At 51.6% G+C, this 25,705-nt stretch overlaps 3 protein-coding genes across 3 annotated transcripts in view; 1 reads left to right on the top strand and 2 right to left on the bottom strand.

Annotated features, from left to right (window-relative positions):
* Positions 1-4,249, top strand: part of RARA (retinoic acid receptor alpha) — a 15,107-nt gene extending 10,858 nt beyond the window's left edge. Inside the window, exons 2-8 of the mRNA XM_027701481.1 lie at positions 231-379; positions 492-633; positions 1,710-1,870; positions 1,958-2,134; positions 2,213-2,417; positions 2,623-2,781; positions 3,386-4,249. Coding sequence (XP_027557282.1) covers positions 231-379; positions 492-633; positions 1,710-1,870; positions 1,958-2,134; positions 2,213-2,417; positions 2,623-2,781; positions 3,386-3,597 — 1,205 coding nt within the window. The 3' untranslated portion in view covers positions 3,598-4,249. The remainder of the gene's footprint in view (positions 1-230; positions 380-491; positions 634-1,709; positions 1,871-1,957; positions 2,135-2,212; positions 2,418-2,622; positions 2,782-3,385) is intronic.
* Positions 4,250-4,905: 656 nt separating this feature from the next.
* On the bottom strand, positions 4,906-5,625 carry GJD3 (gap junction protein delta 3). Its single transcript, XM_027701482.1, has one exon. It carries the CDS (start codon positions 5,623-5,625, stop codon positions 4,906-4,908), a length of 720 nt encoding a protein of 239 aa, XP_027557283.1.
* Positions 5,626-7,462: 1,837 nt separating this feature from the next.
* Positions 7,463-25,089, bottom strand: TOP2A (DNA topoisomerase II alpha). The gene is made up of 35 exons (XM_027701480.1): positions 24,971-25,089; positions 24,370-24,513; positions 24,085-24,175; positions 23,611-23,674; positions 23,019-23,164; positions 22,762-22,859; positions 22,252-22,464; positions 21,897-22,070; positions 21,602-21,703; positions 21,006-21,143; positions 20,754-20,892; positions 20,323-20,480; positions 19,811-19,936; positions 19,265-19,375; positions 19,067-19,172; positions 18,581-18,690; positions 17,761-17,853; positions 17,183-17,297; positions 16,757-16,878; positions 16,148-16,296; positions 15,620-15,851; positions 15,362-15,496; positions 15,064-15,264; positions 14,314-14,509; positions 13,019-13,110; positions 12,716-12,862; positions 12,499-12,582; positions 12,195-12,395; positions 11,189-11,294; positions 10,761-10,901; positions 10,174-10,318; positions 9,979-10,040; positions 9,738-9,863; positions 8,535-8,728; positions 7,463-8,087 (listed from the first exon to the last, which is right to left on the bottom strand). Exons 1-35 carry the CDS (start codon positions 25,001-25,003, stop codon positions 7,950-7,952), a joined length of 4,632 nt encoding a protein of 1,543 aa, XP_027557281.1. The 5' UTR covers positions 25,004-25,089; the 3' UTR covers positions 7,463-7,949.
* Between the last annotated feature and the right edge of the window lie 616 nt (positions 25,090-25,705).

The following is a 25,705-nucleotide window of genomic DNA, read 5'->3' as shown; positions in this document are numbered from 1 at the left end:
TGCCTGAATTCCACATCGTCTCCGTGACCTGGAAATGTCACGTTGCATCTTCCCAGCTCGCGTCCTCTCCCCGCTGGCCCCGCTCGACCTGGCGCCGGGGACGGGGTGGGCAGCGCGGGGCCGGGGCTGCCGGGACCCCCAGAGCTTGGGGATAGCCCCGGGGTGCGGGGCAGGGGGGTCCCTGCCTGGGGGGGATCTCCGTGCCCTGAGTGCCACCCCTTTCCCCACAGCGGTGGAGACGCAGAGCACCAGCTCGGAGGAGATCGTGCCCAGCCCCCCCTCGCCCCCGCCCCTGCCCCGCATCTACAAGCCCTGCTTTGTGTGCCAGGACAAGTCCTCGGGGTACCACTATGGGGTGAGCGCCTGCGAGGGCTGCAAGGTGAGTGCTGCCGCTGTCCCCGCTGTCCCCGCTGTCCCCACAGTCCCCGCAGCTCCCTGGGGTGCCCAGGGTCCCCATGCTGGGCACTGACCGGGGCGTTTGGGGTCCCCAGGGCTTCTTCCGCCGCAGCATCCAGAAGAACATGGTGTACACGTGCCACCGGGACAAGAACTGCATCATCAACAAGGTGACGCGCAACCGGTGCCAGTACTGCCGGCTGCAGAAGTGCTTCGAAGTCGGAATGTCCAAGGAGTGTGAGTATGGATAGGGATGGGGACAGGGATGGAGTCAGGGATGGGGATGGGGTCAGTGATGGGGCAATGTTGGGGACACCCTGCCTGGTGTCCCAACTGGGGGTGCTCCGGGTGCGATGGGCCATCCCAGCAGCCCCCACCGTGTGCCCAGCGAGGCCCCGGGGGTGGATGGGGACCCCCTGGGACTGTGTCACAGCTCGGCAGTTGCCCGGGCAACGCGTGATTGATAGTGTCAGAGATAAATGATGCCGATGAGGCCTCCTGGCTCTGCTGGCAGTTGTCATGGTGCCCGGCTGTGCCCCCGTGGTGGGTGCCCGGGGGCCTGGGCTGCAGGGGCGCAGCTGCCTCCCCGAGTCCTGCCCCATCTGCCGGCCCCTGGGGGCCCGGGACCCCCGAGAGGGGCTGGCAGAGGCTGGGGGAGCTGGGCACTGCAGGGGGGGGTTCAGCATCCCAGGGGCTCACTTTGCATCTACAGGGGGTCCTGGCCCCCCCAGCCCACAGAGGCTGAGCCCCTTGGGGCCAGGGCTGCTCCCAGCTGCTCCCCCTCTCTCCAGCTGCCACCCCTGGGGTCCCCTCCATGGGCCCCTCACCCACTATGATGGCTCAGCTGCTGTTTCTGTCCCTGGGGTCCTTCTCTGCTCTGTTGGCTTAGCAGAGCAGAGCTGAGCACAGCCCCCATGGTGAGGGGGATGGGCACCCCCCAGGGGCGCAGGGTACCCCTAATTACTCCTTAGGGGTTGTTTTAAGGAATCTATGGGGGTGGTGGCTCCACTGGTCACTTGTCACCGTGGCCGTGCCCATTGCTGGTGGCAGGTCCCCATCCTGCCTTGAGGGGACAGAGCGTGGTGGGGCTGAGCCCCCCCCATCCTGGGCAGGGGCTGCAGAAAACTCATTTACTGGGCTGAAGCCTTTCCATTGCGATAAATTCTATTTTTCTCCTTCTACATCTTTACTTTCCAACCTCACTTCTTTCTTTTTAATATAACTAGGCCTAGTGGGATAAAGGCAAAGAGTAGGTTTCTGCAGGGGCTGGGTGGCTTTGGGGACAGGTGACCCTGACCCTGCTGTCCCCGCAGCCGTCCGCAATGACCGGAATAAGAAGAAGAAGGACGTGCCCAAGCCGGAGTGCTCGGAGAGCTACATCATCACCCCTGAGGTGGAGGAGCTCATCGAGAAGGTGCGCAAAGCCCACCAGGAGACCTTCCCCGCGCTCTGCCAGCTCGGCAAATACACTACGGTGAGTGTCGGGGGGTCCCAGAGGGTCTGGGGGGACTGGGGCGGGCGGCACCCCCGCCGTGCCCTCACCCCCCACCTCCCGCTGCAGAACAACAGCTCGGAGCAGCGGGTGTCCCTGGACATCGACCTGTGGGACAAGTTCAGCGAGTTGTCCACCAAGTGCATCATCAAGACGGTGGAGTTCGCCAAGCAGCTCCCTGGCTTCACCACGCTCACCATCGCTGACCAGATCACCCTCCTCAAAGCCGCCTGCCTCGACATCCTGGTGAGCGCGGGGACAGGGACAGGGAGGGGACGGGGAGGGGACACCAGGCTGAGCCCCCCCGGCCTCATCCCCCCCCAGATCCTGCGGATCTGCACGCGCTACACGCCGGAGCAGGACACCATGACCTTCTCGGACGGGCTGACGCTGAACCGCACGCAGATGCACAACGCGGGGTTCGGGCCCCTCACCGACCTGGTCTTCGCCTTCGCCAACCAGCTGCTGCCGCTGGAGATGGACGACGCCGAGACGGGGCTGCTCAGTGCCATCTGCCTCATCTGTGGAGGTGGGTGCTGGGCTGGGGGTGCAGGGACGGGCCCCTGCCCGGCTCCCCCCGGAACCCCTGGGTCGTCCTTCCCCGATGGCTGAGCAAGGAGACCCCATATGGAGCCCGAATGGTGACCCCACAGGAACTGGGCTGAGTCAGGGGGCGAGGGGGGATGCCAGGATGTGCTGCCCTGCACTCTAACCACTGTGTGCCCACTCCCCAGACCGCCAGGACCTGGAGCAGCCCGACAAGGTGGACAAGCTGCAGGAGCCGCTGCTGGAGGCGCTGAAGATCTACGTGAGGAAGAGGAGGCCCAACAAGCCCCACATGTTCCCCAAGATGCTCATGAAGATCACAGACCTGCGCAGCATCAGCGCCAAGGGTGAGGCTGAGGAGGGGGCGGCCACTCCTGTGGCTCTGGATCCCGGGGAGCATCCCAGGGGTGTTGGGGGGCCCAGGTCACTCAGCATCCTCTGGAGGGGACAAAGAATAGGGGGAGACCCCCAGCACTGCACCTTCCAGGGATGCTGGGGAGGGACCAATGTCCTCGGCACTCAGGGACCAGTGCAGATGAGAGGTGCCAGTTTGAGGGTGTCGGTTTTGGGCGTCCCAGTTTTTTGGGTGCCAGTTTGGGTGTGACAGTTTTTGAGTGCCGCTTTGGGGGGGGTGCCAATTTCAGGGGGGTGCTGTTTTGGGGGTGCCGTTTTTGGGGGTGCCAATTTCAAGGGCTCTGGTTTTGGGGGCACCAGTTTTTAGGGTGCCATTTTTGGGGTGCTGGTTTGGGAGCAACAGTTTTTGGGGGTGCCAGTTTTTAGGGTGCCATTTTTGGGGTGCTGGTTTGGGAGTGCCAGTTTTTGGGGGTGTCGCTTCGGGGGTGCCAGTTTTTAGGGTGCCATTTTTGGGATGCTGGTTTGGGAGCGCCAGTTTTTGGGGGTGTCGCTTCGGGGGTGCCGGCGGCGCCCTGCTGACCTCGAACCCTCCCGCAGGCGCCGAGCGGGTGATCACGCTGAAGATGGAGATCCCGGGCTCGATGCCGCCGCTCATCCAGGAGATGCTGGAGAACTCGGAGGGCATGGACACGCTGGGGGGGCAGGCGGGCGGCCCCCGCGGGGGCAGCCTGGGGCCCCCCCCGGGCAGCTGCAGCCCCAGCCTCTCGCCCAGCTCCAACCGCAGCAGCCCGGCCACGCACTCGCCGTGACCCGCGCCCGGCGCGCACCAGGACAGAGCCCGGCACGGCCGGACACGGCGGGGGCCCCGCGCCCCGGCCCGGCTGCAGCCCCTCCCCGGGGCGGACTCCTCGGCAGCCCCCCCCCCGCCGGAGCGGCCCCCGCGGGGAGCCCCCCCAGCCCCGGGCCCAGCGCGTTGGTTGAGTCACATTTCAGGGGCGCGGGGACCTTCGGCCGCGGCCCCCGGGGACGCCCCGGCCCCCACCAGCACCAGCACCCACGGGATCGCGACCACCGAGCCACTTCTCCCCCCGCCCCCCGCCCCGCCCCGGCCGTCCGTGGGGGGAGCGGGGGCCCCGGCCAGCCCCGCACGCCGAGGAAGCAGAGTCATTTAAAAGAGAAAGCAAAGTATATATATATAAATATCTATAAATATCTATAAATACGTTTTAAAACCTTTGTAAAAGTTTGGAGGGGTTTTTAGGCCTGTGCAGGTGGAGGGGGCACGGCGGGCGCTGCCGGGGGTGGGGCGGGCGGGGGGGCACACGGTTTATTATTATTAAATTTTTTTTTTTTGTTGTTGTTGAGATTTTAGTGGATTTAGAGTCGGGGGGGCACCGGGCGGGCCCTGCCCCGGCCCCCCCAGGCGGGGAGGGGGCTGTGGGGGGGCGCGTGGCGGTGCCAGCCCCGGCCTCATGGGGAGGGGGGGCCCGGCCCTGCCGGCACGGGGAGGATGGGGGGGAGGGGGGATGGGGTGGGGGCTGGCTCCAGAATAAAGTTTATTTATTCTAGTGCCTGGCTCGTTCTTGTTGTTGGGTACTGGGGGAGGTTGGGGTGCAGGGGTGGGGAGATGGTCAGGCTGTGGCACCCCGAGTCCTGCTGGAGGGAGGGTTCTTTGCAGGAGGGTACCCCAGGACCCCCCCATCTGCTCCCCTGGCAGAGGCTGGACTGGGGCAGAACCCTTTGGGGTCCCTCCAGCATCCAAAAAGCTCTGCCCTTCCCAGTCCTGATGCCACAGTTGTGTCTCCCAATGTCCAGGGCCAGCCCCAGAGCATTTGTGACACCCCCAGCACAGGGTGTGGGGACAGCCCTGGCCCCTCGTGCCGGGCTGGGGGCAGGCAGGGTGGGAAGGGACATCCCTGCCACAGCACAGGGATGGGACCTGTTTGTCTTCCTTTTGTCCATATTTTTTTTTCCAGCAGCTGCCGAGAGAGGCCCATCCACCGCCCATAACAGGAACTGGGGGGCAATGGGGGCACTGGGGCACGGCCCGGCCTGGCCTGGCACGGCCGAGCTAAGAACAACCACGGTTCGTGGCAGCAGTGGCAGCCCGGGGCTGGTTACACGGTGAGGTCCCCCCGTGGGGGGGGACAGCACGGCTCCTCCGCAGCCCCCGCCGGCTGCCCAGGCGCTGGGCCCCGCTCCCGTGGCCGGGGGCAGCAGCCGGCCCGCGCCGGGGGGCCCTTGCGCAGGAGGTGGGCGAGCTCGGCCAGGCTGAGCAGCGCCGAGACCAGCCCCACCACGAAGTAGAAGTGGATGAAGACGGTTTTCTCGGTGGGGCGGGACACGAAGCAGTCGACGCGGTGCGGGCAGGGCCGGCGGCGGCACACGAAGAGCGGCTGCACCCTGAAGCCGTAGAGCAGCGCCTGGCCCAGCAGGAAGCCCAGCTCGGCGGCGATCCGGGCCACCACGCTGCCCACGTAGAAGGGCTGCAGGCGGCGGGCGCGCTGGCCGGGGGCCCCCCCGCGCCCCGGCTTGGCCGCCTGGTGCACGGCGAAGATGACGAAGAGGGCGGCGGGCGCCGAGAGCACAACGACGTGGAAGACGAGGAAGCGATAGTGGGAGATGGGGAAGGCGGCGTCGTAGCACACGGGTTTGCAGCCCGGCTGCTGCGTGTTACACACGAACTCCTCCTGCTCGTCCTCGAAGACGTCGCTGCCCACCGTGGCCAGGACCAGGATGCGGAAGAGGAGCATCACCACCAGCCAGAAGCGGCCCACCATGGGCGAGTGCTCCTGCACGGCGTCCAGCAGCGAGCTCAGGAAGCCCCACTCGCCCATGGCCGCGCTGTGGGAGCGGGGTCAGCGCTGGGGGGACGCCGTGCCAGCGAGGTCAGACCCCAGTGGCAACACGGCCCCTCCATCTCTCCATCCTCCCGCCATTCCCGAGTGCACCACGATGTCCCCACTCACAGGAGGGTGCCCGGGCAGTTCCAGCCCAGCTCAGCCCTGTCACGAGCGTCCCCAGGCACCCACTGTGCCTAGAATTCCCTCCCCAGAGATGGGTCCAAGGACACCAACTGGAGCAAGACCAGCACATTCCCCATCCCTTGTCCCCCCAAATCCCCAGAGCCCCCCCAGTGCCCCGGTACCTGCGGAGGCTGCGGTCCACGGTGTGCCAGCGCGGCTGGCACCGGCTGTCCAGGGCTGTCCAGGGCTGTCCAGGACTGTCTGGTCCCTTGTCCGGCTGGGCTGGGATAACGGTCCCACAGCCACGCCTGGAGTCCTTTTAAAGGGACAGAGCAGCCACAGGGGCACCCGGAGGGGAGGGAAGGGCTTGGAACTGCTGGGGGGTGGGGGGGTGTCTCATGGACAAACGCTGCCCCTGCCCAGGGCTGGGAGCTGCCCAGGGCACAGGTTGGTGCAGGGGCAGTGGCCCCCTCTGTGCAGAAATGCCCCCAAACTTTGGCCTCCCTAAAACTGCAGGGTCACAGGTCCCCAAGCCACAGCATTTGGCCCCCAAAAGGCTCCCCCAGCGCTGGCATTGCCCCCCGGACCCGTCAGAGCCTGGGTGCATCCAGCCGTGGTGGCACAGCTCCTGCCGGGGGCTGGGCTTTGCCCCATGGTGCCCAGGGGATGCTCGTGGCTGGCACTGGCCCTCCCTGACCCAGGACACTGTGCCCAGGCTGTCAGGGGGCCCATGGATCTTCCCATGGATCTTCTCATGGCTCTGTCACTTGTGATCCCTGCAGGAAATCCCCCATGGCATGGCTGAACTCCCACCAGCCCCTGCCTGGTCAGGGAGGCACCGACGGCCTTTGCCAGAGCCTCAAATCCCCTTTCCAGTAACAGGAGCAGAGCCTGGACAACACAGGTCACCCTTGGAGCCTGTTTGCCCCTCAGGGACGTGCAGTGCCCCTGGTGGGTCACAGTGCCTGAGATCCCACAGCTCAGCTCCCATCCAGCAGCACCTCCAACACCCCATCCAAGAGGATTTTGGGATTGGGAAACCCCTGTTACGGACACTGTTGTGCATTCTGTGTGTTCCCAGAGCTCTCCCTCCACATCTGGGGGGTGTTGGGGTTCTGGGAGCAGCCCCACAACCCACCCGTGGCCTCGTCACGGGTTGTGACAACGGTTCTGCAGCAGAGGAGCCGTAAATAGCCCGGCCCTCGGAGGGGACGCGCCGGAGACACTCTCCAGAGCCAGTGGAAAATCTGACAGTGCTTTCCACACTTGACTGGGTTCCAGCAAAGCACCGATAGTGCGGGGGGCCCTGGGGCTTCATGGAATCATGGAATGATTTGGGTTGGAAGGGACCTTAAAGCCCATCCAGTCCCACCCCCTGCCATGGGCAGGGACACCTTCCACTAGTCCAGGTTGCTCCAAGCCCCGTCCAACCTGGCCTTGGACACTTCCAGGGATGGGGCAGCCACAGCTGCTCTGGCCCAGCAGCTCCTCCCGTGCTGGGGACAACAGGGGTGTTCACAGGAATTTGGCTGGGGAGCCACAGTGGCCACAACCAGTGGGGAAGTGGCCAACCAGCCCAACACCCCCAGAGCTTGTGCCAAACCCTCTGCTCTGGCAGAGGGAGGGAGGGCTTAGCACAAGCTCTGCAGTGGTTATTTTCCTAAAAACAAACACCCAAATTCAGTGAAGAAAATAAGTATAAACACTTTTATTAGACAAATATTAAAAAGGACAAACTCAGGACAACAAAGAAAAACACAAAAAATATTTACACAGAGAATTGCTGGAAAAATGGCTCCAGCTCACCTGTGTCAGGTGGTGGAGTTAAGTTTGTATATTTTAGTATTTTAAGATATTTCATGAGGGTTGCATCAATTTTAAAAACTTTGGTTTGTTCCGAAGTCAACTTTAACACTAAAATGACCACAAAGTGTCAAATAACAGGGAAGAGGGAAGTGCGGCAGCACTCACTGGGCACGTGGCTCCAGTGTTCACAAAAAAGGGGATGTTCTTGTTTCAACAAATCTAAATTATTTAAAACCAGGAAAAAACGAGTTGTGTTCACCTGTAACGAACATTTTTGGAGTGGTTTGTATTTGGAGATGATTTCCTAGGCTGAGGTGGTCGTTGGTGGGAGCTCCAGAGCTCTGCTGAAGGCTCTTTGTGGGTCAGGAGTTTAAAATCGTCCTAAAACCTCAAAACATGTCGTCCTCTGAGGAGTCCTCCAGGTACTGGACAGGCTTTTTGGCACGGCCAGGCCTGGCCTGGGGCTGGGCTACGGGGCTGTTGGCACGAGGCTCAACGGTGAAGGTGTTGTCCTGCAGCTTGGATTTCTGCAGGGAAAGCAGGGAAGGAGTCATGGATCTGAGCATCCCCAGGGAACAACAGCGAGCATCACACGCCCGCTGTGCCACAGGTACAGTGGGTGTTTGGGGTGGTGGATCCGGGGTGTCTGGCCCTTATTAGGGAAAGGTTCTTCCCCCAGAGGCTGGTTGGCACTGAACAGGCTCTCCAGGGCAGTGGGAACGGCCCCAAGGCTGCCAGAGCTCCAGGAGTGTTTGGACAACGTTCTCAGGGAGTGGGGGGGAGATTGTTGGAGTGTCCTGGGCAGGGCCAGGAGTCAGACTCAATGATCCTTGGGGGTCCCTTCCAGCTCAGGAGATTCCATGATTCTGTGACCACCCTGTTCCCCACAGGCTTTAACCTCCACCGGCTCTTCCTGCCAGAACCAACCCCGCTCCCTGTGCATCCCCTGGCACTGACGGGTGCAGGGCACAAACCTTTGATGCCACGGATTTGGAAGGCTTCGAGCCAAAATCCAGATCGGAATCCGAATCCAAGGAGCTCGGCTGCCTCTTCACGGCCTTCCTCCCCTTGGCGTTGTCGCCCTTGGCGCGCGGGGGTCCCTCCTTGGCCGCTGGCTTGGGCGCAGCCTTTTTCTTGGCCAGGATGTCCATGATGGAGGGCTGGTTCTCTGGAACAGAACGCGGCGTTAAATCCCCGCTTCGCTCCTCTCTCCTTCCCAGCTTGGGAATTACTTCCAACACAAACAGGCTCCGCGCTGCCGAGGGGTCAGCGCGCAGGTCGCCTCCGTTTGAAGCCGGGGTTTCTAGAAAGATCTCTCTTCCCCGGGTGATGAGGAACGAGGCTGTTTATCTGCTCAGTTCTGCTACGTTTAGAGGATCAAATTAAAAGGTCCCCAAAGCAATTTACAGGCTATTTCAGTTTGAAAAGTTCTGGGCTCTCAAGGATCTGTGGCCCATTCTCAGACCTTCAAAGTCCTGCACAGGGAGGAAGGAATTTCCCAAACACTCACTTGGGGATTCTTTCTTACCTACATTTTGACATTTTTTAAGAGCATCTTGAAGCACATCTCCCAGTTCAGCTCATTTCTGAAGGATAACAGGCTTTCTCAGTTTAGGAGTGGAAGTAACACACTATTTTCCTGCTGGGATTAACACCCAGTTGATTCCACTTGGAATATGCAAACCAGTGTCAAAATCTGACAAAGTTTGGGCAGTTGAGTTTAAAAAAAAAAACACAAATGCCAGAGATGGATGAGGTGGAGCCAGCACTGGATACATCAAACTGCCCCAAAAAGCTTTTCTGCCTCCTGGGAAGCTCCCAGGCTGCTTTTTTCCCAAAAAGACACAAAGTAAGACATAAACTGCAAGACACAAATTCCACCCGGATTATTCCTGCCAAGTATTACATAGCCCTGTAGGAAGCATTCACTTTTCCTGTTCCCAAACTAAGACTCCCTCCCTCCAAGCATGTCCAACATGAACTAGAACATGATATGTTTGGAAACAGACCTCTTAAACATGACAACAACCAGAGAACCTCTGCCACAAACCTCAGATCTTTGCTGAAATGAAAACTTCAGTTGCTCAGGCCCTGGAGCGCCAAGCGAAATCACTCGGATCGTTTCCCACAGGAATTATAATTGTGCTCCAGAAATGATGTTGCTGAGCTGCCCTTACCCTTGGTGGCTCCGGCCTTCTTGGCTGCAGCAGGTTTTTTGGGCCCGGCCTTGGGGCCCGGCACTGGGACAGAGGGAGCAGCGGGAGCCTGGCCCACGTTGTCATCAGTGACATCTGGGACTTGAACTGGAAAAGGGAGCACAAAGTCAGTCTGAAAGAGCCAAATTGTCCCCCCTGCTCTGCCCTGTGCAATCCCAAGGGGTTTTGGGACAATCCACAGGTTTAGAGGTCTCTCACTCACTGGGGACAGCAGTTGGCTCTGCCTTTTCCTTGGGAGCTTTCACTGCTTTTTCAGTGTTTTCCCTGGAAAACAAAACCCCAAGTATTTTTTCAGTTTATGATGCGCTAAATAGGTGCACTGAAAGAAACCAGAGCTATGAATTTATGTGTAGCATTAAGCACAACCAATCTTCAGTGGCTGTGGAGAAATACTCACTTGGGAGCAGCTCTGGGCTTGGGAGGAGGCTTTGCCTTGGAGTTTGTATCCGATTCAGAGCTGCTTGCACTGTCACCCTGGAACTCAGACTCCTCATCAGAGCCGGAGGAATTTGAGTCCGAAATGACCATGGTCTTGACTTTGGCTGATGGAAGGACACAGATGTGTTATTTTACACATTTGGCAATATGCAGCTCAGCTTCTTTTTCAATATTTTAGCTGCAGTTATTAAAAAATAAAGATCTGAATAAAAACAAGCAGATGCTTGAGACTGCCAGGGAGAAGACTCCAAATGACAAGTGTGTTCTGTCGTTTGGAGTCTTCCAACCTCACCCACAACACGCTTAATTTGCCAAGACAGTTGTGTAATTAAACCAAATAACCATATTGCTCTAGATGCCCTTTTCTGCTTTTCCTTGAATATGTGCACAAATGGTAGAAATATTTAATTGTTTGAGACAGTAAAATAAAGAAGCCTTTTAAAAATGACTTCTGAATGTGATCTGAGGCTCTGGGAGCTCCCTAAATAGTCTGTTCCATTTTCTCCTCCACAGATTATCCCTCTCTGCAGCCGTGTCCTCACTCACCTGCTGCCTGACGAACCACTCGCTCCCTTTGAGGAGGTGCTTCAAAATCAGACTCTGAATCAGACCCTGAGTCAGACCAAGGGTTTCGTTTCTTGGTTTTCTTTATTGGTTTGAAGGGTAGAGTGGCCTGTTTCTTAGCTCCTGAAAAATAGCGAGGGGCAGGATGAGCCAGCAAACTTCCATGAGTACTTCAGGATCAGCAGTTCAAACTCAGCTTAGAAATACACTAAATTCAGAGGATTCTGGCTTAAACAAAGAGAAATAGGAATTTATCCTGCTTGACTATTATTCAGGATCTCTTTCTCCTCTAGTTTTTCCAAAACTCCTGATCCCAGGTGTTGCTCCCCACCTTCAGGAAGAGGTCAAAAACCCAAATTGACAAACCTTCCCCTCCCTTTCTACTGAGGGAATGACATCAAAGCATTTACCTGGCTCAGTCTTCACCTTCTGTGCTAATCTCTGCTTCAGGCCTGAAGACTCCTTCTCTCCGGATATGTTTTCATCCTGATTCTCATCAAATTCAGTTTTTTCACTCTGCAGATGCAGATACCAAACAGTGAGTCAGCTCCCGGAGAGGAGGCACGGGGGGTGATGGAGGAAGGAGCTGCTTATTTTAGACGTGTAAGAGTTAGTGATACAAGAAACCTGATTCTGTGAAACAAACTGTGTGTAGAACTGATTACAGACAGGATCTGCAAATCAGACAGGATCTGTCCCCAAATCAGGTGACTAAAACAGCAAAACCCAACAGGAACAAAAACAGGAACTCAGGCCCCACTCCTGAGCGCTCCAGTCCTGCCACTGGGACAGCCCTGGGGAAAGATGAGGATGCAGAGCTGGACAGGGTGGGATAAAAACAACAGTGAAAGTTATTTGGAAAAACTGTTGGGTGGAACCATGTGGAGGAAAGGTTTCCAGGGCCAAACAGGTGAGGGGGTGGGTTAGTTTTCTCTGCTGGAAAAGGCTGAATGGCACAATTTCAACTAGTTCTATAAAAAGAGTTCAATCTTCTTCATCTCCTTGATACGGAGAACAATGATGGCATTAAGTGGCTGAAAGCATTGCTGGGAATGCAAAGGCTGTTCTGGAGAAGGGAATTTACTGGCTGTGCTTCCTGCCTGCTAAAGGGTTTATCAAATTCCCAAGATACCTGGAACAACCATGTTTGCACCTCCATTTCTGAGCTACCAACCCACCCCTGACACTGTGATGTGTCAAGATTTCCCTCTAAACCATTTCCTGATCTGTTAGAGAATTGTTGTCCTTTAGACTGACACCCCCTTTCCCAGTGCTCCCCAAGCCCAAAGGTTCTTTCCCTCTCCTTGAACAGCTGCTTCAGCAGGACAAGTCCAGCTAACAAGGACTTGCATTCCTTTAGGACTGCATTGAAGAAAATGTAAAGAAAGACTGAGCATTTGGAATGTTCCTTTGTACCTTTATCTTCTTTTTAGTTTTCTTCTTCTCTGCCTCTGCCTTCATCTCGGCAGTGATCCGAGGAACAACCCTGATGCCATGAGGGGATGGCATCACTTCTGGAAGTTGGGCCTTCTTCACCTTCGCTTTCCCTCCTTTCACCTTCAGAGGTTTGCCAACAATCCCTGCCATCTCATCCTGCGCTTGCTTGGCCTCCACTACCTGCAGAGGGGAGCACAAAATAACACCAAAAAACCCCGAAAGTCAGTAAAGAGCTGGTGGATAAGATGAAGGAGTGGGTCATCTGCACTGAGCATCGACATACTTCGAGTTCATCAACGAAGGCAGCAAGGTCTTCCTTCCACAGGTCAGAGGGACTCTTGCGCTTGAGGTTTTCCAGCTCCTTGTGCTAAAGGGAATCACAAATGATAATCATCAGTCACATATTTCAGTCCACCATGGAAAAAAAAACCCATCCAACATATTATATATATATATATATATAAACTTGACACTTTTAATAAGCAAAGGAAGGCGCATACTTTGTTATCCCTCTGCTTGCAGAGCTCATCTTTCTTCTCCTTGGTCAGATACCACAGGGGCATGTTCAGCAGGTAGTTGAAGTCTGGGCCAGAAGCTGCAGCTGGTTCTTTGTCACCTTCTTCCTCCTCCTCTTCCTTTTCTTCTTCCTGAATATGGATTTGAAGCAAACATTGTCAACAAATACCCTGACACACAAGGGTAGGGCTATTGAATCCTGTGGATAGAGAAGGACCTGAGGCCTCTGTATGGATTATGAAGCCTCAGAGCCAGTTTGGGTGTACTGAGGATGACTGAGGCATTACCGTGTTTTGCGACTCCTTCCAAGCCTTCACCGGGTCAGACTCGTACCCTCTCTGGATAAGGAGTTGAATCAGCTCTTTCTTGGGTTTGTTTTCTGCAAACAGACATTTCAGGATTGTCACTCAATGACCACCACTTGCTATCAGGAGCAACTGATGAGCTTTATTTATGTTTTGGATCCCTGCATCCTACAGGACTCCAAACCAGCCTTTCCTCGTCACAGCTGGGACATGTGGAGGAGCCTGAATAACACCTGAAAAGCTCCTACTTAAGGAGGTGATTTGTCAGGGTAACATTGGTCCTGTAGCTGCCAGAGCACTGTAAATATTTTTCTTTGTTTCCATAGGCATTTCCCCTGCTTTAAGTAGTTTTTGAACTTGGAAAAAAGGTGTGATGGTATAAAACAGGTTTCATGATAACAGGCAGGTGGAGGAAAAAAGCCCTGGTAGCTTGGTATAGCTTGCACCTCATTAGACATCACCTGGGAAATTTATGCTCTAAGTGCCCAAGCACTGGAAATGCTTCAGCTGGAATTTGCTCCTTTTTAAGGTATCAGAAGCAATCAACCATGAGACACAAATACAAATGAAACCAGCTCTGGCAGCCTTGGAACTACTTATTAAAAAAAAAAAAAAAACCCAAGAAAATGCATTTCAAGGGAATTATTTCTCTTCCTGAGCTCAGACAGACTCGGCTGCTGGGATTACTGGGCTGCCTTCAGACACAAACCACAAAGCATCTTATGACACGTTGTCTGGCCGCGTCCTCCGTGAAGGCAGCGAAACACAGCCCGTCTTTTACACGGAGGGGGAAAAGTGGATTGCAAAATGTGAATGTTGGGAACAAAGATCTGCTTCTTTTTCTAGCTCATGATTCTCAGATGCTGCTACTTGGGTATCTTCTAAGTTTGAACCCTCAGTCCACTGAGAACATGATTGGGAATATTTTTGCAGGGGTTCACAAAGATAACAGACAGAGATAGGGGTTCTTAAGAATGCATTTCACAGCAAACACTGCCCCTTTCTAACACCACACACAATTAACTCTTACTGCTACCGAGTTAGAAATAGATAGAAATTATTGCTAAATTATTAAAAAAATTCTACTCTCAAAAAATTGTCACACACAAGACCAAGGATACTCTGGGAAGCATTTTCCTCTTGCATGTCACTGGAACAGAGATAAGCTCTGGTGTGGTTTGTAAGAGCCAGCCCGAGGCTGAGTGGGTGCTGACAGAGCTCAAGGGGGCACCCAGTTCTCCCAGTTCACAATCCCAGTCACCAAGAACAACACCCACCGATCACGATTTTGCCATCTATTTTCTCCAGGATGAAGCGAGCCTGGTTGCTCAGCTTTGCAGACTCAGCACACAGCATCCCAATAAGCCATTCCTTCCTCAAACTGTAATATCGGAGCCGGAGCTCAAAGAATTCCTTAAGAATATCCTGGGGAGAGTCGTACTTCTTGAGAAAGCCGACGTGGTCAAAGAGAACCTGGAGGAAAAGGAGGGAACATGGGCATTATGATGATAAAACTGATTCCAAACCCACTGAAAATTAACCGTAACACAGGTGTGATGATATCACTCAATTATTAACTGACAAATTATCAAGCCTCAGTGTTACTCGAGAAACTACATCAGTTTGTGAGCACAGCAGCAGAGACAATTTTAGAATTTCAACGTTTTTGAATACCCATAGCAGGGTTAAGGTTACTTCAATCTTAAGGCTCTGTGCAGGACTAACATCTTGTATCCAGCTTCACACATTGTCAGGAGCCAGACGCTCAGTGCCCGTGCTGCTGGCTCACAGGGCTCTGCAAACTGTGATTTCAGATCACTTTGCCTCCTTCAGGCAAACCATCCACTCTGAACCCACGCCCAAGCCAGGCTCTTGACCTTTGAAAGCTGATTTAAAACCAGTAACAGCAGAAAAATCGAAGTGAATAGGTTACTGCCAAAGAGGATTTTTGTTTCACGCAACGACTGCAGCTGTCCACAGAGTCTGAGTTAAACCAAGAAATTCCTTCAGCAAAATCTGTCACATACCATGGAGTTGCACGTTAAACTTGTTTGGAGTTTGAAGACCTTATGCAGCCCCACAGCTTCGGCTTCTGCCAGTTTTTCCTCAGTCATCTTCACGATGAACTTCACCGTGGTGTCTGTGTGATATTCTTTATAGTCTGTGATTAGAGGGGGCGTCTTCTCAGTCCCATTCAACATCGGCTCCAGAACCTGCTCCTTGTAAGTCTGAGAAAAGAAACAAAGTCAGACCCAAACCTCACTAACCCCCTTTTGCTTTACAGGGCAAACTATACATTCCCAGGGCAAATTCCCTGTCTGTTACCTGTGTCCATGTTCTGACAGGCAGCTCAGTGATCTCGATGGTTGTAGAATCAAGGATGGACACTTCACCACTAATCACATACTGATTAGGCCCCAGCTCGTCTATGGTGCCTTTGAAATTCTTGTAACTGGGAAGCTGAGCAGAACAAACACTGGATTCAGCTTTGTGCAGATGCTTCTGTTTTCAAGCATTCCCATCAAATGCTCAATATGAGCTCGATAAACCAACGAGCGAGACATTTGTTTTTTAATTATTTACCATTGGCAATGGGTCTTCTCCATCCATCAGCCGACGGATGTTATTCACAACTTCCCTGATATCGAAGTTGGGGATTTTACAGGCCCAGCCAGTACCAATCCCTTCAGCCCCATTGACCAGCACCATTGGGATGATGGGCATGTACCACTCTGGCTCCACACGCTGGTTGTCATCATAGAGGAACTTCAGGATGTTGTCGTCCATCGGTGGGAACACCAGCCGTGCCAGGGGACTGGAATGGAGAAGGGAATTCAAGCCCAAATTCTCATTGCAGAACACAACTGCCATGCAAAAAAGAAACTTCCTGAATTTTTTTGTTTCTGCTCCCATTTCCGTATTCTCTGCTCTGATAACCAAGCTTCCATACCTGAATCTAGCACCCAGATCTCACTTCAACTGCTGCTACTCCGGGCATGCAAGCAGCCCAAAGTTTTAAAGGGAAAAAGTCAATTCATTTTTCAGTCTAATTGCTGCAAGATTGGGTCCTGCTAAGAATCTTTCAGACAGTAAGGACTCTGTAATGCTGACCTGAGCATGGTGAAGATGTATCGAGGGCTGGCAGAGTCCTTCCCCCCGTGCAGCCGTGTGCCAAACTGACCGATGGGCTGAAGCAAGTTGAGGTTGTTGCTGCCCACGAAGTTCTGAGCCAAGTTAATGATGGTCATCATCAGGGCGGCCTGAGACGAAGGAAGGTGCAAAGCTGAGCGTGCAGAATGCTTCAGGGTGGCTAGAAATGTCCTAGTGACCCATGGCTCTACTGCTGTCTACCTGCTCTGAAACCACCAGTGGAAGATTCTGTTGGGTCTCTACAGGGAACCTTGTTTTAGTGCTTAACTTCTCCTGGCACAGGCAGGAAGGTTATTAACTTCTGCCTAGATCCATCCCAAATAAAGCGAGTTTTTCTTGTTCTACTTTTGGAACGAACTGTGCTCCCATGAAATCCAGGCAGGGCAGGCAGAGTGACCAACCTCAGATTAAATTAATTTCGGAGCATTAATAGCAGCTAAACAGCCACTTCAACTTGGTGTTCACACTCAAACACCTAATTCTGCTCTAGAGGCATCGCCACTGTCACGCCAACAGAAGGGCTTTTTGTCTTTCATTTAAAGTGTTTTGCAGGCCCAGGCAGGTCCTTACCTCACCGTGATGGTATGAGGACATCTCAGCCACGGAACCGGCCAGCTGAGCCACCTTCACCTCCCGCTTATCGTTTCGTTTGAAGCAGGTGAATAAAACCTTCCTCTGACCCGGCTTCAAACCTGTATAAAAAAGACAAGACCCTGTGGTTAGAACATGTGATGTGTTTCATTTGGTTTCTGCTCTCTAGAGGCACAAGAACTACTTATCCACCCGGAGATCCTGCACCAGGTGAGGTACTTGCAATAATATGCTACAAAATGGACATCTAATCCAAAGGTGAAAAAAGCTTGGACAGCAGAAAACAGGCTTCAGGACACTGATCCTGAAACTCAGTGGGTTCCCTGACTCTGACAGGACACCGAACACCCATTTATTAAGTTCTAGGGACACACCATGCAGAATCACTACCTAGAAATCACTTACCATCAACCAGTGATGGGATTGATCTCTCATTATCCGAGTTTGAGAACAGCACTAACTCCTTGTTGATGAAGTCGTTGTATGTCAGGTAACTGGTGTTTTTCCCATACAGATATTCCTAAGAAAATCAGGTGGAAGATTGCCTTAATTTAACAGGGCCTAATCTTGGCTACTAGCTCTTGGTTAGTTTCACTGAAATGGGAACTCTTGTAAGACCAGTTAAATACAGCTCGAGTCCTGACACTCCTTGCATGGCAAAGGGAAACATTTGCCATGATGCAGGCCCATATTTGGGGAAATAAAGTGTTCATCTGGTCCTGCTCAAGTTATTGTTTCCCCATTGATAAAGTAATTTGAAAGATAAGAGTTAAAAATGAAATTAACTGTTGGATAATTGGCAACGAGGCTACACTGATAAGGGCAGAAGAAGAAGCTGCTCTGCAAAACCCTGACACATTTTCAACGTCCTCTAATTCCGGGCCTGACTCAGTGACTGAGCCGTGTGCAGTGCCGGGATGAAACCGAGAACAGCCCCAGGCAGAGACTGGGAACCAGTTTGCTTGTGAACATAAACCTTTTACCTCTGGCAGACCGTGCAGCTTCCGTTGTCTCCTATCCTCCATGAAATTAGTCAGCCACTCCTTTCGCTCTTCTATCTTCTTCTTGCTAAAGGCCTGGGTGTTACAAAAGGAAAAGTAACTCGATTCTAGAACGTTCTGCAGTTGTGCATTATTGGATCAGTCGAGAAAAAGAAAGGAAGAGTTTGCCCAGGAGGATAACGTGCTAAACAGGCTGGCTTAAGAGTCCAAGTGCAATTAAAGGTTTCTGTAGCTAAACATATTAAGAGCATAATTTCCACCAGTTTGCAGGAGACAGGGTAGTTAGTTTTAAATTTATAGGTTTTTAATTAGCAGAAAACTAAAGCAGATTTGGGGGGAGATAAATATTTTGGGGGAAAATTTGATTTTTTGGCATTGCCTAACAGCTCTGAATGTTTGAGTCAAGGGCTCCCAAAGGTGAAGTTCACAGAAACCAGGACTGTTTTAATCCACTGTTTTGCACTGGGCGAAAAAGGGGACATCTAACTTGGAGCAAACTGCAGCAGAATATGCAGAAAAATGTTAGAGAAATATTTACTATTGTGCCTGAAAATGTCAATTGGTTTCTAGTGATTAGTTTGTTCTGAGCTATATTTAAAGCCCATCATTAAAAGGCTACTCTTGGCCTGAGGTCCGGGGGCAGATTTGCTGCTCCTGGTTCGACTAAATCTGTAGCCTTGGTAACACAGAGATTGTCTCCAGCCCACGGGCCTCCAAGAGCATTTTAAGAGAAAATACCGAGCACTCTACAAGGTGAAATACCAAAGGTAGTAAGTCAGCAATTAAATCAAGTGTTAGTTACCAGGGTGATCGCAGCATCATCTTCAGGGCCAGAATATCTGAAGCCAATTCGGTGTCTTGCCATATCTGCAAAGTATTCTTTGGCCTCCTTCGATGTGCTGGTACCCAAACCTGCAGGGACAGAGAGTTAATTCTAACGACTTTTTGCTTAAATTAAGTTGCAGTTCAAAGAAATATTTTGCTGTGCCCAGTTTCTGTGATGTATCACAGGAATGGACAGCGTGAAGACGACTTTCTGAAAACTTCAGCTACTTCAGAATGAGATGTATCACAAAAGTCATAAGAATTACAATTCAGTGAGCAGTGGCACATTGTACTTTTGGATTTTTCTGTAACTCGTGTAGATATCTGAAATGTAACTGGAATATCTTAGGAGGGAAGAGACAGAACACACCTGATCCAAACCTTTCTGCAAAGCAGGACTGACTTGAATCATCAATCCTCTGACTTGGACCACTGAATTTCACTACATTAAGTTTTTACAAACCTTTGTAGTACTTGATTTTCCATGAGTTGTAGTTCTGTGTACTGCTTTTCCATTCCTCAAACTCAGGAATGCTGTAGAATGCAATTTCTTCTTTATTTTTAGAGGCCTGTGATAGAGAAATATTTTAACTGTGAAATTAGAGGCAGATTTGGAACAGTGAATCCTCACTCATTCACCTGATCATCCCCCAAGCCTCACCTTTATGATGGGAGTAATGAATTCTTCCAAAAAGTTGTGCCTTATAAGAGATGGCCAGTTGTGATGGATGAAATTAATCAGCAAACCTTTGATGTGTGACCCATCCTGATCCTGAATCAAAAAGGAAAAACCATATTTTATCAGGGGCATGATGGGATTGACAATTGTTGGCTTAACAGCAAATGGTTCTATAATTCCACCTAACTGACCCTATTAACTCACTTCTAAAAAGGTGACTATGTGTTTTTTAACTGCTGAAAATTGAGAGAAACCAAAAAGGTAGATTTTTGGTGAAAAAAGGTGTCAAGGACTGCTCAAGGACCTTGAATCAGCAGACTTTAGCTGTTTGGTGATGTTACTCTCCCCTCTACTTTTTTGTTTTGTGGTTGAAATGATATTATGACCCACTAAAATACAGAATGAGAAAAAGAAACAAACACAGAGAATTAGGTACAACAGTGGGAGAAAAGCATGGTTTTCTTCTTTTCTCTTCATTTAAGAGTTAATTATTACCTCCTCCCAATTTTCAGTTTAAATGAACCTAACCTGATCTGTCATGATCATAATCTTTCCATAGCGAAGAGTTTTTAAAGATTCTTGATCTTCATAGTTCTTTTTATACTGCAAACCCACAATCTTGATGATGTTGTTGATTTCAGCGTTTTCCATAATCTGAAAGACATCACACAGAACATAAAACTTGCCTTTCAGACTCAAAATGTAGCTCAAGAAAGCATAAAATTATCTGTAAGTGAATTGTTGGCTGAGTTCTGTCTTATTGGTGGTTTTTTGCTGTTTAGAAACTTATCCTTTTTAGTGGTTAAATTGCTCTACATCATTCCAAACATTTTCCAGTCCACAACACAAACATTATCCCCTCGGGCAAAACACCAAGCAGGACTTAATCGATATTCCCACTTAACCAGCAAGGCAGGCTCAAGGTGAGAGCAGACACTTCACCTTGGAGCTGCAGTGCTCCAGGTGAGCAGCTGCACCAACTCGTTACACAAATCACACCACACCTTCCATCACGTAACTGTAACCATTTTCCACCCAACCTGCTTATGAGAAGCTTCTCTGACGTTGAGGATTTTCCCACGAAGAGGAAACACTCCATATTTGTCTCTGCCAATCACTCCCAGACCAGAGACAGCCAGAGTTTTGGCTGAATCTCCCTCAGTCAGGATCAGTGTACAATCTAGAGAATTCTTGCTGCCTAAAAAAGAAGAAAATTGAGTCACAGTTTTCTAATTAAGAAGTGAAATCGAAGCCTGCACACTCACAACTGAATGATAAATATCTTCTAGCACAGGTTTTGTTGCACTGCACACAGTAAATGGGGATAAACATAGTAAACAGGGCCATAAAATGGGGGTAAAACTATAATTACAGGTTTTCTCACTTTTCCTTAGGAGACAAATCTTTCATTTAACAACCAAGTTTTAACTGGTTTTGAATGAATTGGTTATAAAGGATGTCAAGCACTTACCAGCATCGTTGGCATCATCCAGTTTAGGGACACCCTTAATCTTGGAGTGTTTCACAGCGCAACATTTCTTATTCAGCTGGCTCTGAGCTTTAAATTTTACCCAGTTTAGGATACTTTCAACAATGCCACAGCCAACTGCCTGCAATACAAAACCCAAGCCCAAACAGCTGTGGGAAAAGCCGCAACAGTGATGGAATTTTTGGCTACAAAGTTTTACAGACATCCTGGTTGTCCGTGTATGTCAGTACTTACACCCTTAATGAATTTTTCACTCAGTTTACAGGTGGACCCAAAGCTCTTTGCCTGCAGAGTCATGTTCTCCTTAGTCTGAGAGTCAAAGGTTGGGTTTTCAATTAAGGCATTCACAAAAATCCACATGTGGTTCTTCACCTGTAGTTAAACACAGCAAGGATCACACACTGTACAGGCTCAGCTCACCCATCAATCACACAGTGAGGAAAGACTCAGTTATCACTGCAGGGTTTGGAATTTTCCTAAATGTTCTGGAAGAATTTTGGACAGCTAATGAACATTCATGAGCAATGTTAGATGATTTGGGATCTCAAGGAATTGGCATCTCTCAGCCTAAATGGGTGTTTTCTAACAGATACTGGGGTTTACTGCGTATACACTGACTTAAGAGTGACTACAAAATACATCAGCAAAGCAAAGAGAATTGGCTTGAACTAGACAATGTGAGACTTCTATAATCAGCAATCTTATATCTACTATCTGTACAAAGGAAATGTGTTATTAATCAAATCAACACAGTTATGCATTAAGCTGGAGTCACAATTTGCAGTAACACTCGAGTTGTGTTTCCCACTGTGGAAATTCTGATGTTGTACCTGGAAAGGCTTCACCCCAACTCCATTTTTGTTCTTCTTTTTCACAACATCAATGAGTTTGTTCACGATCTGGTCAGCAACGTAATCAACGTGCCTGCCACCCTAAAGGAAACAGGACAAGGACTCAGGGTGAGGCCATTAAACCCCACAAAACTGCACATATCTATTTAAAACTTTTAGCATAGTCTTTGCAATATTAACTATTTTTTACTAGAATACATACACTTAGAAATAGCCAAGAATATTAACGCTGAAGAATTTGGCACTGGCTTGACTAAATACACTGAGAGGTTACCTTTGTGGTGGCAATGCTGTTGACAAAGCTGACTTGCTGGAAGCCTTTCTCACTCAAAGTCAAACACACTTCCCACCGGGAATTGACTTCCTCGTGGATAACCTTAAGTGCATTCCCAGTTTCATCGACCTTATCCTTCAGATAGAGGTCCACATAGCTGCGGAATCCTTTCACCTGCACACGGATGAGAGCAGACAACTGGTTGATAACAGCTCCCATAAATACTTAATGCACATCCTCCTGCAAAGTGGGTACAGGAATGTCTCCTGATGACAGGAATGGCTTTGACACAACCTCACTGGTTAAATGGCACGAGAAATGCAGATATTTGCGTTTCTTTTCATTGCTCACTTACAGGCAGCCTCTGTCCATTCAGGAAAACTTTGACATCCTTTGTGGACCCAGCAATATCATACACTCTTCGAGACATCAGTGCTACGATGTCCTTATCCAGAACTGTCATTTTGAATTTGGACAGATCAGGTTGGAAAGTGACACAGGTGTAATCGTCTCCATCAAAGTATTTCAGCTTCATTTCTCCAGCCTTTCCCATGTTGTCTGTCCAGGTCTGAGGAAAGGAGCTTTTGTGAGATGCAAGTCAAGCACACACAAGTAACTACTGCAGTTTTTAAAAACAGTAAGCTGGTTTGAGTTTTAGATACTTTCAAATTTAATAAAAACTCTGGTTGAAAACCAGATTTTGGTGCTGTCTGCTAATTTCACTGTTCCTTTGAATTATGTTTTGTGGGTCAAATTTACTCTAAACATAATGCACTGAAGGTTTGCCTAGATTTTTGAAACAAAACCTGAGGGTCTCATCTGAAAACCTCAGGTATAACCTCTCTGAAATGAGAAGTGCTCCTACCTGCTTGAACAACTTTTTGTATTCACGACATCCAGTTTCCACAGTAAATTTCGTGCTGAATATGTTGCACAGTTTGGCTCCATAACCATTCCTCCCCCCTGGAATTAGAAGGAACACAGACTTGTATTACTATCTTTGTCCAAAACTATCCAAAAGAATCCCAGACTCACAGGAGTTTGGCCACTTCAGCACAATCCAAAGGCAACTGTCAACAAGCAACAATGTTCTACAAGCTCAGTATGCAACTTCTTCCCCACCTGTGACTTTCTTCTCGTTGTCATCGTAGTTGCTGGATGTCAGCAGCTGTCCAAAGATCAGAGCAGGCACATAGACCTTCTCCACTTTGTGTTCAACAACTGGGATACCTTTCCCGTTATTCCACACACTGATTGTGTTATTCTCTCTAGGAGGGGGAAAAAAAATCCAACACAAAAAAATGTGTTTTTAAGGCTGCAAATGACTGAGCTGTGAAGCAAGTTATAGAAAGGCTCTGGGGAAAGGCACCATTTCATCGGGAGCAAATCTGTGCTCAGCAAGTGCAGCAGCTGCCAGCAGAGGGGGGACAGGCAACACAGAAATCCCCAGATCTGCTCTAAAATAGACACACACACAAAACCCTCTGTCTGTGCTCAATCAGGATAAAAAGGCAGGAAGAGACGGAAAACAGCAGCAAGTAAAAAGCAGCCGTTTGCCCTGTCAGCCCTCTGTAAGAGACCAGGGGACTGAGCAAAGAGAAAGGCTTTCACAGCCAGTGGATTAAATTTGGGGTAACTCAGATCAGCCCCTGCAGTGCCACCCCAGCTTTGCAGAACAGCTGAGGGCAACGAACAACAATGAAATAAAACTTACACATCAATTGTGACTTTAATGCACGACATGTTTTTATCCCTCTGCTTGTTGTCTGCGGCGTTGACTAGAAAAAGAATATTGTTACTTTATTACATTCCAAATCAAGATAGAACTATGAAGTGTTTCAGTAGAATGAACACAAAAGATCAATGTAATGTCATTAATAATCATCTTGGCATGAAAATATTTTACAAATTGCAAAGTTCTACAAGTTATCACAGAATTATTCAGGTTGGAAATGACCTCTGAGGGCATCGAGTCCAACCATTAACAGAAAAGGGAGAAGTCTGGGGTGAATTAAATCAGGTTTGTAATTGGATTTTTGAAATTGGGGTGTTTTTTTTGTTTCCCACTTTGCTATTAAGTAGGGCTAATGAGTTCTTGATAAGTTCTTCTATTTAGATCCAGTTTCGTAGGCATTCAACCCCCGTTATTAACCTGCCACTCACTGACTCAGGAGATCTGTCACCTTACCCAGAATCTCATCAAAGATTTTGTACAAGCCAGGCACGAAGGTCACAGGTCTGCAGTTGAGGCCAACGTCTTCATCAAAAACCCACATTTGCTGGAAAAAAAGGAAGAACTTCATAAGTGCCCAGGGTACAGCCTCTCTTCTGTGCCACCCGTTTGTGAAGCAGATGTTTTGTGGTTGATAAGTAGATGTTTTGTGCTTTGTAACAGCTGTTAATGCCCCCCCCTCCAGCCCCGCCTGCCCTGAGGTGCTCGGGGGGCTCAGCCCCGCATCCCCCTGCCCCTTACCTGGGTGACCAGCTCCACGGAGCCGATGTAGGTGTCTGGCCGGAGCAGGATGTGCTCCAGCTGCGTCTTCTTCTGGTAGATGTGCTCCACCGAGAGCTTCTTGGGGCCATCGGCTTTGTGCGTCCGGGCGTTCTCGTTCGCGGGCTGTGAGGGGAGAGGGGAGGGCGAACGAGGGGTCAGGCCGGGGGAGAGGCCCGAGAGAACGGGGATGGGGGAAATCGCAGAGGAACGCGGGGCTGGGGGAAGCGGCGGCGAGAGGGGCTCGGGGAGACCCTGAGGGGGTTTTGGGGAGAACCTGAGGGAGCTCAGGGGCGGGAGGGGGAAGGTGTTGGGGAAGGCTCGGGGAGACCCTGAGGAGGGTTCGGCGACGGCTGAAGGGGCCTGGAAACACCTTGATAGGGCCCGGGATCACCCTGAGGGGGCCCAGGGAGACCCTGAGAGGGCCTTGGATCGCTGAGGGAGTCTGGGGGAGACTCTGAGGGGGCCCGGCGGGAGCTAAGGCGCGGCCCGGAACACCGAAGGGGACGATGACGGGGGGGGACCCGAAGGCCCGCGGGGTCGGGGGTCGCCGAGCAGGGTCGGTGTCGGTCGCCGGACTCACCCGGAGGGGCGAGACGGGCTCCGTGATCTCCATGACGGCGGCGGCTGAAGCGGCGATAGCGGCGCCAACGGTCCCTTCAAACCTCCGCTCGTCCCGCCGAAACGCTCCGCCAATCCCCGCCCGCGGGGCCCCGCGAACCGCCAATCGCAGCTCTGGGGCGGGAACACGGCTCGAGGGCCCTCCTGCCCTCTGTCCAATCAGAGGCCGCTCCGCGAATTCAAACCGGCCACTCGGGAGGGAGAGCGGCGGGACGGGCAGCGGGACCGGCCAATAGAGGAGCGAGGGGGGCGGGCACAGCGAGGGATCGTTACCTTTGGGGTAGGGACGGGATGGGACGGACTGGGACACACTGGGCGAGCCCGGGATGTACTGGGGTACACCGGGACACACTGGGCGAGCCCCAGGGACCCACGTGGATACACTGGGACACAGTGGGGATCACTGGGATACACTGGGACACACGGCGAGTCGAATCGCATCGCTGGCATACAGGGAACAGGCCCTGGGGACCCACTGGGACACACTGGGAATCACTGGGACATCCTGGTCGGTCCCATGGACACACTGGGACGCATAGGGATAGGATACACTCAGCTTCTGGGGACACAACACTGACCTCAGTGACATGGAGCCCTGTGCCATCACTGTCCCCTCCCAGATTCTACCAATCCCAAGTGGACTGGAGCCCACTCCCAACCCCTCCTCCAGCCCCTCTCCCCATTCCCAGGTGGCTGC

The sequence above is a fragment of the Neopelma chrysocephalum genome, unplaced genomic scaffold (genome assembly GCF_003984885.1).
Source record: "Neopelma chrysocephalum unplaced genomic scaffold, ASM398488v2 Primary Assembly neopelma1_158, whole genome shotgun sequence".
Classification (NCBI taxonomy): domain Eukaryota; kingdom Metazoa; phylum Chordata; class Aves; order Passeriformes; family Pipridae; genus Neopelma; species Neopelma chrysocephalum.
The sequence above is the reverse complement of the archived record's forward strand: the minus strand, read 5'-3'. Positions and strand labels throughout refer to the sequence as shown.